General features: G+C 46.2%; 1 protein-coding gene across 2 annotated transcripts in view; it reads left to right on the forward strand.

Moving 5' to 3' along the window:
• Positions 1-3258: 3258 nt before the first annotated feature.
• EDN3 (endothelin 3) overlaps positions 3259-15210 on the forward strand; it is a 65244-nt gene continuing 53292 nt past the window's right edge. The window contains exons 1-2 of one of the 2 annotated variants that reach the window (XM_084854300.1): positions 3259-3862; positions 6809-7097. In XM_084854300.1, the coding sequence (XP_084710426.1) occupies positions 3811-3862; positions 6809-7097 (341 nt within the window). In that variant the 5' untranslated portion in view covers positions 3259-3810. The remainder of the gene's footprint in view (positions 3863-6808; positions 7098-15210) is intronic. The other variant, XM_084854301.1, reaches the window with a different exon arrangement.

The raw sequence follows: 15210 nt of genomic DNA on the forward strand, positions 1-15210 counted from the left end.
TATCACAAAGAGCAACAGATGCCGCAGGCAGCCAGCCAGACTTGTGAGCTACAGCAGTCTAGAAGTAGCTTTTCTGTTTATACAGGTCAATTGAGGAGCTCTGGGAACATCGCGCTTTATCTTTGCTGGACCTGAGCTCACATCTTGAGGCTGAGACTCTCCTTTTCATCGGGTGATTTTGGATGTTCTCCAGTTTCATCTAACTTTGGACATGAGCTCAGCCATGTCCCCATGTGTGGCTCTCAGCTAGAGTGAGTCTCTTAGCATCACATACTGTACAGCAGCCTTCTAGAACTTGATGTTTTGGACTACAACCCCCAGCATTCCTGGCCATATGCCATGCTGGCTGGGGCAGATGGGAGTTGAAGTCCAAAACCCCTGGAGGGTACCAGGTTGGTGCAGGCTGTGTAGAGGGATATAGTTTCTTCACATCTTTTACCTCCCTTGAATAAGTGAAAGACCATGAGGATTGTAAACCAACAGTACAACGTAGCAATGCAGTAACTACAATGCCCTTATATAAAGCAATGAATGTGCTACTCATCTTGGGAAGTGCTCTGAGTATTTTTCATTGTAACTGGAATTTTGGGGGTGCTTCCAGACCCTGGCACTAACAATCAAATGGCATTGTGTAGCTATTTCCTCTTTTCTTCCTTAATGGATTTTTTCAGGCAAGAAAAAGAGACGGAAGAAGTGGTGGGAATGCACAGGGAGGGCTACAAATGGAAGATTATGCTGTCCCGTCCCGTCCCCCCCCCCCCCCGGTAAAATTCCATGAATGAGGCAGGGCAATTCACGACAAAAACCTCATCTGGAAGCGCACTTGGAGCATCTCTACACCAGTCTAAAATCCTGCATTTAAGATCCATTGTAAATACAGGATCACGTGCAGGACTCCCTTTACATGTGCTTCCCCATCCCCTTCCCACCCCTTATCTGAGTCTTCCATATGTTTCATTGGTGTAGCTCCTCTTACTGCCACTTTTCCTTTTTCAAGGCGGGAACTCAAGTGGGGTAATTTCATTGCTCATTATCTTCAATTTTTTTTTAAAAAAAATGGAATAAAGTTCATTTAGTGCAGGGGACACCCTGGAGGTTAATGACATCATCTAAAGGACCTGCAAACTTCTGTGAGTAACCAATCTCAATAGCAGGATAAAAGCTCCATGTGAAGAAGCCCTATATCTGCAGGCAAGGAAGAACTTTTGTCACCCCCACCCCTTTCAATATCCTTTTGAAATAGACTTTAGCATGCTCAAACAGTATTGGAGACCTCTGCAAACTGCACAGCAACTGATTAATGTGCTGGAGGTGATCACCTGGAGATGGCACCTACACCTTAAGTCCTCAGAGGCACCAAGAGAGGTTGTTGCTTCTGTGGCACCCTCCCTGTTCCCTCGCTGTTGAGGGAGATGCTGGCATCAGTAGAGAGCATCCAGATGAGGCTTTTATTATGCAGTTGCCCTGCCAAATCTGTGGAATTTTATGGAGTGTCCAGATGGCAGTGTCTTCAGTTTGTATCCATCCAGTGTTTTCCCATCACATCTTCTATCTTTTTTCTTACCAGGGAAAAAATGTTGAGGAAAAGATGGAAGAAATGCACAATATTTTTTGCCTGGTAGCTCTAAGAGCCCCCTGTCCAAACGTATCCATCGTCTCAATGCCTCATGACATTTAGAAGTGGAAGAACCATCTCTGAATGAAGAACCAGCAACCTGATTTGGGAGCAAGTCCTACTGAAATCCAGGGTTATTACTTCTAAGTAAACATCGTTAGGACATGGATGCTCCTCTCTCAACCTTACTTAGCAGTGTGCCTAGTGTGGCATTTTTTAAACTGTCTTCTGGGGAAATACCAAGATTCCTTGGAAGCTTATCCAGGGTTCCTTAATGAAAAGCCCCAAAATGGCAGACAGAAACTTTCTTGAAATGCAGTTTGCACAGATCACGGTGAAACACAGATCCATATCAATCTTCCCTTGCAAAGAGCAGCTGAGGGATGGTTATCTTCTACAGCACGCTCTCAGTCCACACGAGACCTTCACCAATGTCTTGCATGAACTGGGAGCGTGCCCCCAAGAACATGTATGGGGATTCTGTTGCCCTCCAGATATTCCAGTTACCTTCAGCCCCAGCTTGGTTGGGATGATAGGAGTTGCAGACCAACAATGGCTACTCCCAGATGAGTCTCTTAGTGCGGAAAATCCGTTAAGAAAGGCAGAATCACTGCATGATGCATTCTGATTGTTAGCACTAGGACACCACCCTCCCCCCCCCCCGGGCCTGGAAGCACCAACATCTGGAGGACCACATGTTCTCCACCCCTTCCCTAGAACATGCCCCAGAATCCTCTGCAATGTCCTGGAGTCACGTGGCAGACATGCAAGTTTTCTCAGTAGAGGAACTGATGTGGAAAGTGTTCTCTGACAGACACGTTTGCAAACCACTTGTCTAGTAAAGAGCATGCTTGCATCTGGGTTCAAGTGCTACCTAGCCATAACCTAAGTCACCCTGGGGTATGTAACTTTCAGCCACAACAGATCAACTGCAGCTTTTTCTCCAGCGGTTGTTAGGAGGGCGAATACAGCTTAAGACTATAAATCACCTTGCAAATTCCAACTCTATATATCTCTTATCTGGTGGGTATCATACATCAGAGACAAATAGCATGTAGAGGGTGTAGCCTTCCCCAACCTGATGACCTCCAGATGCTTTGGATTACATGTCCCATCAGTCCCACAGCCAATAGTCAGGGATGAGAGCCAGTGTGGTGTAGAAGTTAAGAGTGTTGGACTAGGGCTCGGGAGGTCCCAGTTCTAGCCCCCACTCAGCCGCGATGCTCACTGGGTGACTTTGGGCCGGTCACTGACTCTCAGACTATCCTACCCAACAGGGTTGTTGTGAGGATAAAATGGAGAGGACGACGAAGCGCCTTGGGTTCCTTGCAAGAGGAGCAAAGACAGATTAGAAATGTGGAAATAATAAATAAATAAATAAATGACGGGCATTGCCCCAAACGTCTGGAGGGCACCAGCTTGGGGAAGGCTACGGAGCGTGCTTCTCGCATCTGGGATGAGCCTCGCGGCTCCTCCTCTCGTTGGTGCAACCTGTGCGCCCTCCGCTCCTCGACACGCAGAGCCCCGGGCGGGGCAGAACCAATCACGGCCAGAACCCCGCTCGCTCGCTCGCTCGCGCCCCGCCCCGCCTTCCCCTCTGCGCCCCCCGCCGCTTTCCCGCGGGCTGCCGGGCTAAGAGCGCCAGACAAGCGATGGGTCGCGCTCCCCGCGCAGCGCTCCGCGTCGGCCAGAGTCGGCTGGTCTTCCCGGCGTGGCGTCGGCGCAGCGCCCGTCCATCGGCCCCCCGCTCTGGGCTCGCCTGGCTCCGGCGGCTGTAGCACGATGCGGCGAGCGGGCAGAGGCGAGCGGTAGAGCGCGGCTGGACGCGGCGGCCATCGGAAGCGCCTCGCGGGCGGGCGCCTGGCGGTTGTTCCGAAGCCACCCAGCTGCTGGGTCGGGTTGAGGGGAGGACGGAAGGAGGACAAGAAGGGGCCAGCCATGGAGCGCGCCTTGGTTCCGCGGCGCCTGCTCCTCGGGGACTAGGTCCGCAGAGGGCGAAGCGCGCGGCGGCTCGAGGCTGCGCACGGGCGCCGAGTCGACACCCCGCGGCGCGCGGAGGGAGCCCGGAGATCCCGGCGCCGGAGGCCTTTTGCGGGCGGCCGAGGCTTCTGGGTCGTGGCTTTGCTCTCTTGCCTTCCCGCTTCCTTGCCCTCTTGTGTTTGCCTGCGAGTTGGGACGCTTGCCCTTTGGAGTTCATGGAGCTGGGATTCCTCATACTGGTTGGACTTACAATTCTCTCGAGTACAGGTAAGAAACGAAGAGAAAAGAAAGCGGGGTGGGGGAGAGATGCATGTTGATTTCTGAGCACTTTCTCTCGGAGGCGACTGGTGGCTCCGATTCCGGTGGGGCTGTGTATCCAGTCAGAACCAGCCAGAACTACAAGGTAGCTATCCAAGGTGCTGAACCTGTTTCGGGGATAGGGGTCAGCGCCTTGGATAGGTCCTTTAGAGTTCTGGCTGGTTCTGACTGGAACCCAGAATGGATACACAGCCCCACCGAAATCGGAGCCACCAGCCTCCACTGCTTTCTCTGATCACGATCCTCTGGCGCACGTTTACTCAGGAGTTCGTCCGCTTGAGTTCAAGAGGGCCTCGCGCCCTCGTTAAACGCGCCGTGCAGTCTGATGCGAGCCCACTCTGGCGTCATCCCCCTGGAGTTGAACGGGACTGATTTCCGAAGTGTGAGCTTGTTACAGCCTGAGGATGCAATCCTAGACCTACTTACCTAGGAGCACGTGCCATTGAACTCAATGCGGATCACGTCCGAGTAGACGCATATAGGATTGTGCTGTGAAGCAGGGGTGGGCAGAAGATAGAACGGAATTTCCCTGGGTGATTTGCAGTAGATCCACCAGGGTTTTCTGACTCCCAATTGTGTGACATTTGCAAAAAATGGACCCCCATCCCCTAATTAGCTTGCTGAAAAAGGACGCTTGGGTGGGGACCAGGAATGGATTTTTCTGTGAATGTATTTGTGAGCTTGGTTCTGGTACTGATCACACTGGGCTGAGCATGTGCTCAGAGGCACCCTGTTCCTTAATTCTTAGCGTCTGTCCACCTGCCTGCACTACTAGTTTGCACTCTGCTCCAGTTGGTGGATCTTGTTCTAGTCAAAAAGCTACACAGAACTCACAAGCCAGACATCTGCCCACCTTTGCTGTAAGACTCTTTACATCTTATAGGAAATCGGTGCCTCCTAAATAATTCTCCAGATATGGAAATTCTAAACATGCTTCCGATTAACAGCAACGATGTTGTTATTTTTACTAGAATATATATCGACTTAAGCAGGTTAAAAACACACACAAGGTGCTGTACAAAAGCATAGAATAAGTAAGAACATCAAAATCTGGTCTTCAGGGCTATAACTTCTGAAATGAAACTTTTAAAACTTTCTGCTACTTTTTTTTCTAATGCCATTTGGCAACAGAAATTACTAACATACCTTTCGATGATTATTTGTTGTTTATTCGGTCAGTCGCTTCCGACTCTTCGTGACTTCATGGACCAGCCCACGCCAGAGCTTCCTGTCGCCACCCCAAGCTCCCCCAAGGTCGAGTCTGTCACCTCCAGAATATCATCCATCCATCTTGCCCTTGGTCGGCCCCTCTTCCTTTTGCCTAACCACATCCAATTTGCCCTGGCTCATAGATCTTACATTCCAGGTTCCTATGGTGTGTTGATCTTTAGAACATCGGATTCGTCGTTCACCACCAGCACCATCGGCTGCTAGCCGTCCTTTCGGCTTTGAGCTAGCTGCGTCATCACATCTGGGGCTAGTTGAACTTATCCTCTGTTCCTCCCCAGTAGCATTTTGACCATCTTCCGACCTGGAAGTCCCATCTTCCGATGGTATACTGACATAACTCTGGTTGTACTGATCCATTTAGTTTTCATGGCAAGAATACTGGGGTGGGTTGCCGTTTCCTTCCCCCGAGATCGTATTTAGTCTGACCTCTCTGCCATGACCTTCCTGTCTTTGGTGTTCCTTCACGGTATAGCTCATGGCATCATTGAGGTGCTCAAGCTCCAGCACCACGACAAGATAACGATCTCTTTTGCTGAAGTCGATGATTATTACTATTTCAAAAAATGAAATATCCAGGATTTCAGGCCGATCAAGGAGATTTGATTTTTTATTCAAATTAAAATCATTATTCCAGCAGGCCTTTGCCATGTAAGCAAGTCTGTTAGTTAGATGCAGTTTTTATTTTGTTATTGTGTTTTTAATTGTGTTTTAATGCATCTGTTTTTATTGTTTTAATCAAGTTTTATTTGGAGTTGTAAGCCACCTCGAGTGCCATTTTTCTTGGTAGACAGGCATTGTAGAAATCAAAGAAATACATAAATAGATGGAAATAAAATCCTAGCAGTTCGGATGAAAATAATGTTGATTCAGCTTGGTAAGCTAAGGCAGTTTGACAATACAGACTGCCATAATGTTTAATTTTATATTCCTTTTGCCTCGGCATCCTCCATTTGCTGAACTTTCATAGTTCATTTGACCCTCCATTTGACCCTTTCATAGAATCATAGAATAGTAGGGTTGGAAGGGGCCTACAAGGCCATCGAGTCCATCCCCCTGCTCAGTGCAGGAATCTAAGTCAGAGCATCCCTGACAGATGGCTGTCCAGCCTCGTCATGAATGCCTCCAGTGTGGGAGAGCCCACCACCTCCCCAGGCAATCGGTTCCATTGCTGTATTGCTCTAACAGTCAGGAAGTTTCTCCTGATATTCAGCCGGAATCTGGCTTCCTGTAACTTGAGCCCATTATTCCGTGTGTCCTGCACTCCGGGATGATCGAGAAGAGATCCTGGCCTTCCTGTCTGTGACAACCTTTCAGGTACTTGAAGAGTTCTATCCTGTCTCCCCTCAGTCTTCTCTTCTCAAGGCTAAACATGCCCAGTTCTTTCAGTCTCTCTTCATATTGGCACATTAAATAACGGGCGGTTTCCTGAGTTGTTTTTCGCATAAATGCCCGTTGATGGTTGGTTGAAGTTTTAATTCTATTATGTTAAAAACACACACATGCAATTTTCTTTCAAGTCAGCATGCTGAGGATTGTGATGTAGCCAAATGAATCTTTCTCCAGATGTAGCCCCTTTCTTACTGTCCCCAAATGCCTAAACAAGAGCTGTGGGAATAGAAGTCCACCCTTCTGATTCAGCGTTGTTTTCTCTCTCCCCCTGACCAGCAGGCTTCTCATTCCCTGCCTCTCGTTCCCTGCTGTCTCCCAGCGGCAGCAGCAACAGCAGCGGGCTGAGGTTTCCTGGGCTCCGGGAGAGAGTTGGCAGAGTTGGCAAAGAAAGCGAGGGGACGGCAGGAGAGCTGGTCTTGTCCAACAGCGGCAGCAGCAGCCTGGAGAAAGTAGCTGGCCCAGGGGAAGCACATCGCAGGGCCAAGCGCTGCACTTGCTACACCTACAAGGATAAGGAGTGTGTTTACTACTGCCACCTGGACATCATCTGGATCAACACCCCAGAGTGAGTGGGGAGGTAAAGCTTCTATCCTGGGGTGGGAAAAGGGGGTTACACATTAGTCCTCCCCTTCCCCCCTCCCAAAAGCAGCAGTAATTTAATCTGGCTTTAGTTTCTGCATTTAACGTACTTTGTGCCAATATGGTTGGCGTGTGGGAATAAAACCACTGATATCAGTGCCCATGTTCGGAGGAAGTATCCTTCTGAATACCAGACGCTGGAGGGCAAACAGGGTTTTCAGGGCCTGCGTGTGCACTTCCTGGAGATGTGTGGCTGGCTAAGGATCGGGCTAGAAGAACATTTGGTCTCATTCAGCACGACAGATTTCTTGCGCTGAGTAAGGCATTATGAATAAGCGGGTAGGCATCCAAACTTTCCCCTAAAACATGCTGGACTGCCTCATTCAAGCATCTTGAGTGGGAAATGGCAGTCAGTTACCAATGGAACATTCAAGCCCTAATTTGCAGTGCCAAAACTACCACTGTCAGTTGAAACCTACCCCAGTGTGACATGTATACTAATAGTAGGCTAATATAAGTGATGTGTTGGAATTGTAAGGAATCTATCCTTACGGAGGGGTGGCTTTGGGCTTGTTTAGAATATAACTTCTCCTGCAGTGCAAACTTGCATGGTTTTCATATGAGAGCGTTTCTACCATTTCCTGTTTCTGATATTTATCCTTAAAAGTTGCAGTTAAAATTTACAGTAGAACTATAAGTAAACTCTCTGCATTTACACAACACCTGGCTATCCAATGCCAAAAGAGTTAGGGCCTGTTTGCACAGAACAGTGGCAAATAGTGGGTTAATTAAACTACGATTTGCAGTGCTGTGCTGGGCATGTGCCATTTCTGGTTTGAATTTGCAGCCTCTGATCAGCCCAATTACGGGTTGCTCTGTGTCGTGCGAACCCAGACACTTTGTGTTGTTCATGGGTTAAACAATCGAAAATAAATGTAAGAGCAAATTGTAGGTTAATTTTGGGTTGTTTAACCCATGAACAAGTCAAAGTGTGCAGGTTCGCATGTTATGGAGCAAGCTATGATTGGACTGATTGCCAGTTGCATATTTGAATTGGAAGCCGCATGCACCCCACATGTGCTGTGGCAAATCACAGATTAATTAATCCACAATTTGCCATCCTTACACATGAACTGGGTTAGCCTTTGGGTTTCAAATACAATACATAGAAAAATGAGAGATCATGACAGCTCTACCCAACTCTGTGCCACGTTCATATAAACTGGAGGGTGAAATGGGGTTGCAAAGTGCTCAGCGGAAGAGTGAAACCCTGCCTATACTCCCCCGTCACTTCTTTCCAGCTGCTTTTCTCCTGGCAGAGAGTGACTAAGAGCCCTAGTTGGAGATAAACAGATGAGACAAAGCAGTTTTTAGGCGGGATTCAGCCCCATCACCCATCAATGCACGCTTTTAAATGGCTATACCCTCTACTCTATATTAATCTAACATTAATCTCGTTCTTATATTCAGGTTCACTGCTATGTCTAAGTTTGCTTCCAGTAGGTAAGGTTTTAGTTTTCTTGCCAAGTTGGGGGTGAACTTGGATTTCCACTACAGACATGTCTGGGTGTGTATTTGCATTAGGGATGTATGAACTGTGTAAAATCCACTCCGTCTGTGTTTCGCAGATTGTCAGGAGGCTTTTGTTCCATTGTTCGCTCGCAGATGGATGTGATTTTTTTCCATCCTGCAGAAAAATACAAATAATTACGTAAGAGGTTTTCTAACAATTTATGTAATTTACTTTAGTATGTAACATTTAGTGTATTGTTCCTGATTCCATTCAACTTTTCCTCAGCAGAAACTTACATATTTTGCTATGAATAAACATGCGTAAATTTCGGGGTAGTTTTAAAAAAATTGAAAGTCCATGGACTGCACGTGACCTGAGGGGGTTGCTCCACAGTGGATTCTGCAGGTTGGATTCTTAGAAATCCAAGCTCATTTTAGTCTGTCTCAAATTTCTCCAGCATCCCTAGTTTGTGTATGTACATACACAACCACACACTGTGAATTTTTTATTGAGAATGCTTTCATCCCTGCTCCCCTCCAATCCCTGCAACTTGACCTAAATGAAAGCCATTCCTGATGCAAATCCTGAAATTCTTTTAGTATGGAAAAGTGGAATCTGCAATAAAATGTTGCAGTGTGGGTGCTCCTGTTTGCTGTTCTAGTCAGTCAGCCATGCCTGCCTCCAAGATACTCTGTCCTATTCCTCCTCCCACCCAGTTTTCCATCCCTCCCAGTAGTCAGTCAGAATTATGTGACCACTGAGCATGCTCAGTCCTCATTGGCTTGTTTTTGGGGTCTCCCCCTTTAGGATTTTTTTTTCCCCTACAGAGTTTTTGCTACTTTTGTACTTCTGCAAAGCTTGGGTTTCCCCCAAGCCTGCTGAGACTTCCCTCTCATGCATGGATGGTGCCATTTAGCTATGTAAGGATTGGCACCTGCTTCTGGACTTCGGAAATGAGGGGATGACGCAGGACAGAGCCATTTCACCTGAGCATTGCCCTGAGGAAAAAGGCACAATGTTGGCATACCTAAAAATGTATGAATGGGATAAACACTTGGGTATTGTTTAGGTCAGCAAGCCAGGCTTGGCGGCAGCTCTTGTTGATTGCATGCCAGCCTGTCTAATCAGTGAGAATACATATCCCCACTGCAACTCTTTTAATGCATAGTTACAAGCAGAGTATGCATTCTAATCTGCACGTTTCAGTACCAAACCAGGATGTGGTAGTTACCCCAGATGAATGAATCTGGAATAAGATATAGTATGATTTTGTATGCATCCCATGAATGAATCTGGAGTAAGATATAGCATGATTTTGTATGCATCCCATGAATTAATCTGGAATAAGATATAGCATGATTTTGTATGCATCCCATGAATGAATCTGGAGTAAGATATAGCATGATTTTGTATGCATCCCATGAATGAATCTGGAAGAAGATATAGCATGATTTTGTATGCATCCCATGAATTAATCTGGAGTAAGATATAGCATGATTTTGTATGCATCCCATGAATTAATCTGGAGTAAGATATAGCATGATTTTGTATGCATCCCATGAATGAATCTGGAGTAAGATATAGCATGATTTTATATGCATCCCATGAATTAATCTGGAATAAGATATAGCATGATTTTGTATGCATCCCACGTATGTATCATTGTGTGGCTCTTCTATGGAGTTTGTTGACGTTGATCCCTGGAGTTTGGTGAAGCTGTGCAGGTGATGTGTATAACTGGCCGGGGTTTTACACCTGTTTAGGCACAGCTCCAGTTGCATCACCCAGATATAGTGCACTGTAAGCAAAAGAAAAACAAGATTAGATAAGTCGAACCATACTAGGGGAACCTCCAGGCAAGGAACAGATGAGGAAACCAATCCATAAGATAAGCCCAAGTGAAGTGAGCAAAGGCAAGCATTGGATAGGAAGGCAAAAATCAAAGAGGCTCAGTAGCTAATCTGATGGGTGTGGAAATTCTTTTTTGCCACGAGTCTGCAAATATTGGTCTCCCTTACTTGCCAGCCACTACTTGCATTCACTCTGCATGAGCAGAAGCCCTGGGAGAGAGCCACAGTTTTGTTTGCACTGTGGTTTGGAAAAGGTAAAAATAATAGCATGCAAGACTCTTTTGTCGGTCCATACATTGAATTACTCCACTAAAGGAAAAGAGAATCCCTCCACGCAGAAAGGATAGGCTGCTTACTTGTAACTGTGATTCTTCAAGTGGTCATCTGTGAACTCATACATATGGGTTATGTGCCTGTGCAGAACAGTCATTTGGAACATTCTAGAGTTAAACAGAGTTTTAGGCAGGAGCCCCGCCCACCCGCTCTGCACACACTCCAGACATGGCTCCCACTTGCCTTTCCGTTCTGAGCCCACCTCAGTAGAGGGATCAAGAAAGGTGAGGCATCTAAGTGGGGAGGAGGGTGGGTTGTGAGAGTTCACAGATGACCACTTGAAGAACCACAGTCACAGGTAAGCATCCTGTCCTTCTTTGTGGTCTCTGTGACTCACACATATGGGTGACTGAAAAGCAAGAGACTTAGGGTGCAATCCTATGTATGTTTAGACGGAAAAAAATCCTACAACTCTCTGCATTCCTCAGCCAGCATGGCTGGCTGGGGGATGTTGGAAGTTGTAGGCTCCTACTGGAGGAGAGGAATATCATGCCAAAATTGAAGAAAGGACCACTCTGCCAAAAGCCGCATTAGCACAAGCTCTGATATCCAGGCAGTAACGTTTGATGAAGGCAGAGGGCTGAGCCCAGGTTGCTGCACTACACAGGTGCAACAAGGAGAACCACTTTCATCGTGAGGAGCCTAAGGCTGGCTGTGGCTACAGGTTCAAAGGGTTTGGGCATTAATTGAACCAGTACGACTGACAGACTCCAGGCCAGGACCAGTGGGGAGGTTGGTGGATAGAGGTTAGCAAGTCCTTTAGGGAACTCTTTAACATGAGAGCGTGAGAAGAGAGAGAAACCCTCAGTATTGTCATGATTAGCTGATATGGCTGCTAAGTAAACTTTGATAGAGGAAAGAGCTAAAGCTCTAGATTTCAAAGATAAAAGAAAGTCCAGTATACTTGATAGACCACAGGATTTTGGGTCCTGTTCTGTTGGAGCAAGACATTTCAGAAAGGCCTTCCACTTGGCAGCGTATGAGGCTCGGGTGGAGAATTTGTGTGAAGCAGTCATTACTTCCAAGATCTTATTGGAGAATTGGTGAGGTTGCCTGCTTTCCATGCAATGAGATGTGGAGTCTCCAGGTCCAGGGGCCTGATCTTCCTGTTGATCATTGTGAGGAGATCTGGGAGGTGAGGGAGATGGAGAAAAGTGTGGTTGGACAGGTGGACAAGTGTCATAATAATAAGCAATACTTATTTTTTTAGTGCTCTTTACAGATCTAAAGTCACTTCATTACTTTAAGAAAGCCTTCCCCAAACTGGTGCCCTCCAGATATCTTGGACTTCAACTCCCATCAGCCTCAGGAAAATGGCCAATGGTTAGGAATGCTGGGAGCACTGTAGTCCAAAACATCCGGAGGGCACCAGGTTAGGGTGGGCTACTTTAGGAACATAAAGCAGCCGTTCTGTTCCTAAAGTTATTTTATGTATGACTTAGTTTACTCATAAAATTATCATTATATTTTAAAACTTTTAAAAGTAAACTCAGTTAGTAAATTTGTAATTATTGTCTGAATAGATTAGATCACTTCTCCCACAAATTCAGTAGTTGGTCTAAGGCAAGCCGCCCTCCCCCATGGGGAAAATAATCCTGGTTTACCTCAGAGTTGTTTGAAAGATTACTAAGATAAATGTCTGTAAAGCACCTTAGAGCTTTTAAAGGCCTATATAAATGCTAAATATTGTTGTTGCAGCACTGGGATGCAGCTGGTTGCCTGAAGGCAGTTGCTACTTGCTGCAGTCATCCAGGCTACAGCCAATTAAGAAGCTGCTGTAAGTCAAACAAAAGTAATAATAAAACATGCCTGTAAGGCTAGGAACTGAAATGATTCTAATAATCCTTTACATTTATCTGGTACTTCTGTTTACAGTTCAAAGAGCTTCACATATATTCACTCAGTATTATTTATTTATTTATAATATTTTTGTATTGCTTAATAAACTAAAATCCCTAAGCGGTTCACATAAAAATACAGTATAAAAATATAAAAAACAAGATTTTTTTAAAAAAAATTAAACAAAATAACAATAAAACAGGGTAGTAACAGAATTTACCCAGGTCATGGGAAGCCTGTGTGAACAAGTGTTTTTTCAGGAGGCATTTAAAAAAGATACACATGTACACGTGTACCTGTATGATACTGTGTCTACGTTTGTCTCATTCACACATTATACTCTTAGATGTACACCTAAAAATGATAGATGTACACCTAAACATGTTATACGTGAAGTGGCTCTTGATAACGGAGCGGTACTGTTGTACTGGTGACATTCCATTGCATGCAGAATTACTAGTAAGGCTTCCTATATTACCTCAGTATTCCTTACAATAACCCTGTGAGGTAGGTCAGCAGCATTATCACCACATTACAGGCTGGGGCTGCAGAATGGCTTTGCTATGGCAAGCCTGGACTGGTGCAAATGTAACATGGGACTGTGGTTTAGGGAGCTACCATACCTTGTGCAAAACCCACCTACCAAACCTTCCTAAGGAAATTCTGTGCAACCCAACATCCTGTTGTCAATTATTTCTCCATCATTTTATTTTAATCTTGGCTTTTATTACTGTTAGCTCCCTTGTGCACCATTTTGTTTGGTGGATAAAAAGGCGAGGTACAAATTAAATAAATAAATAAATAAATAAATAAATAAATAAATAAAGAGGGCCACAAGACGATGTGCTCCCTCCCCCCAGTTACGTATGAATTCCTGCCCCACTTCTGTCTTTGTTCAATGTTGCCAACTCTGGCTATGGATATTCCTGAACTCATCCAGAGCTCCAAGGAGCTTCCAGATTAGATTTTTATGGCGTCATCGCCCTGCCTTATTCACAGAATTTTATGGTGGATCCAGACATTGCTGTCTTCTACTTGCAACCCTCTCATATTTTCCCACCACTTCTTCCACCTGTTTTCTTGCGGCAGACCATCTGTTAAGGAAGAAAAGATAGAAGAGCAGCATAGCGCCTTCTGATTGGTGGCACCAGGAGCCCTCCATCTGGAAGCATCCCTAGCTCATGTCTGAGCTGAAAACTGCACTGGGGACTTCCTACACTATCACGTATAGGAATACATCTTAACTTTTAATGGGCAAAGTGCTCCCTAGAGCCAGTGTAGCTGTGAGTCCTGCGAAACCTAGGCCAAATCATAGGATCATAGGGTTGGGAGGGGCCTACAAGACCATCGAGTCCAACCCCCTGCTCACTGCAGGAAGCCTGATTCCCAGGCGGTCTCTCCTCCAAGTACTAACCAGGGCTGACCCTGCTTCGCTTCTGAGATCAGACGAGATCGGGCGCATCCAGCCCTTTGAGGGAGCCTTCAGTCTCCACCTTGTGTCATATCGGTACGATCCCATCATGGTGATGCTATATCCCTCTTGTGCATATATACCTTGTAGCACACACGATGACGTCCATTGCGGTATTTTGGATAATACGGAATAAGAAGTGGCAAATAATGCTAGAAAAGCAGTATACGGAATGCGTAATGTGCCCCAACAGTTATCAGTGTACGTCAATACCCATAAAAAGCACCAGTGTAGATCTAGCCTTAGGCCATTTCTACATGAGGCATTTGTTGTGTGCTCGTGATTGGTCACTTGCACCGAACGCATACCGAGAGCTGGAACTGGATGCAAACAAGCATGCAACTTGCAACAGCCCCACCTTCTCTCTTACATGAGACGATGCAGCCACACACAGTGTACTGCTGCAGGTGGTGAAATGGCTTGCTTGGGCTGGCAGGCAAGGAGTGGCGGGGATAACAACAGATGAACAGAAGCTCAGCCACCACCAGAAAGTCTCAGGCAAATCCAATCCCCAATGAGGGTGATTATTGGAGCCAGTGCATGGTGGACAGAAAGTGGGGCCTCCTTCCCCCTGAGGGCAGTGTGGGGCCCCCGAACCTCCATCTGGTAGTCTAGAAGCTAGCGGTGGCTCTGTTCCTGGAATTTCAGCCATGCAACGATAATATGGAGATGTTAATGCTGAGCCTCTGCAATTAATCACACTGCAAGGAAACAAGAAAAAATGGCATCAAGCCACATTGGAGATTTGTACAAACTGTGTTCTGCTCAAGCATGGTTCTGGATTCCAGCTATAAACATTGGGAATGGGGCCTAGTTCAGTGGCAGAGCATATGCTTTGTATCCTGAAGGTCCCAGGTTCAATCCCTGGCATCTCCTGGTAGGGCTGGAAAGACTCGTCAGTGTGGACAGTGTTGCCAGTCAGAATAGGCAATACTCAGCTAGATAGACCAAAGGTCTGATTTGGTATAAGGCAGCTTTGTTGATGTTGTTCAGTCGTTAAGTCATGTCCGACTCTTCGTGACCCCATGGACCATAAGTTCCATGGGATTTTCTTGGCAAGAATACTGGAGTGGGTTGCCATTTCCTTCTCCAG

Source organism: Heloderma suspectum, chromosome 4 (genome assembly GCF_057233095.1).
Source record: "Heloderma suspectum isolate Gila_16-S chromosome 4, 16-S_ref, whole genome shotgun sequence".
In the NCBI taxonomy this organism is placed as follows: Eukaryota; Metazoa; Chordata; class Lepidosauria; order Squamata; family Helodermatidae; genus Heloderma; species Heloderma suspectum.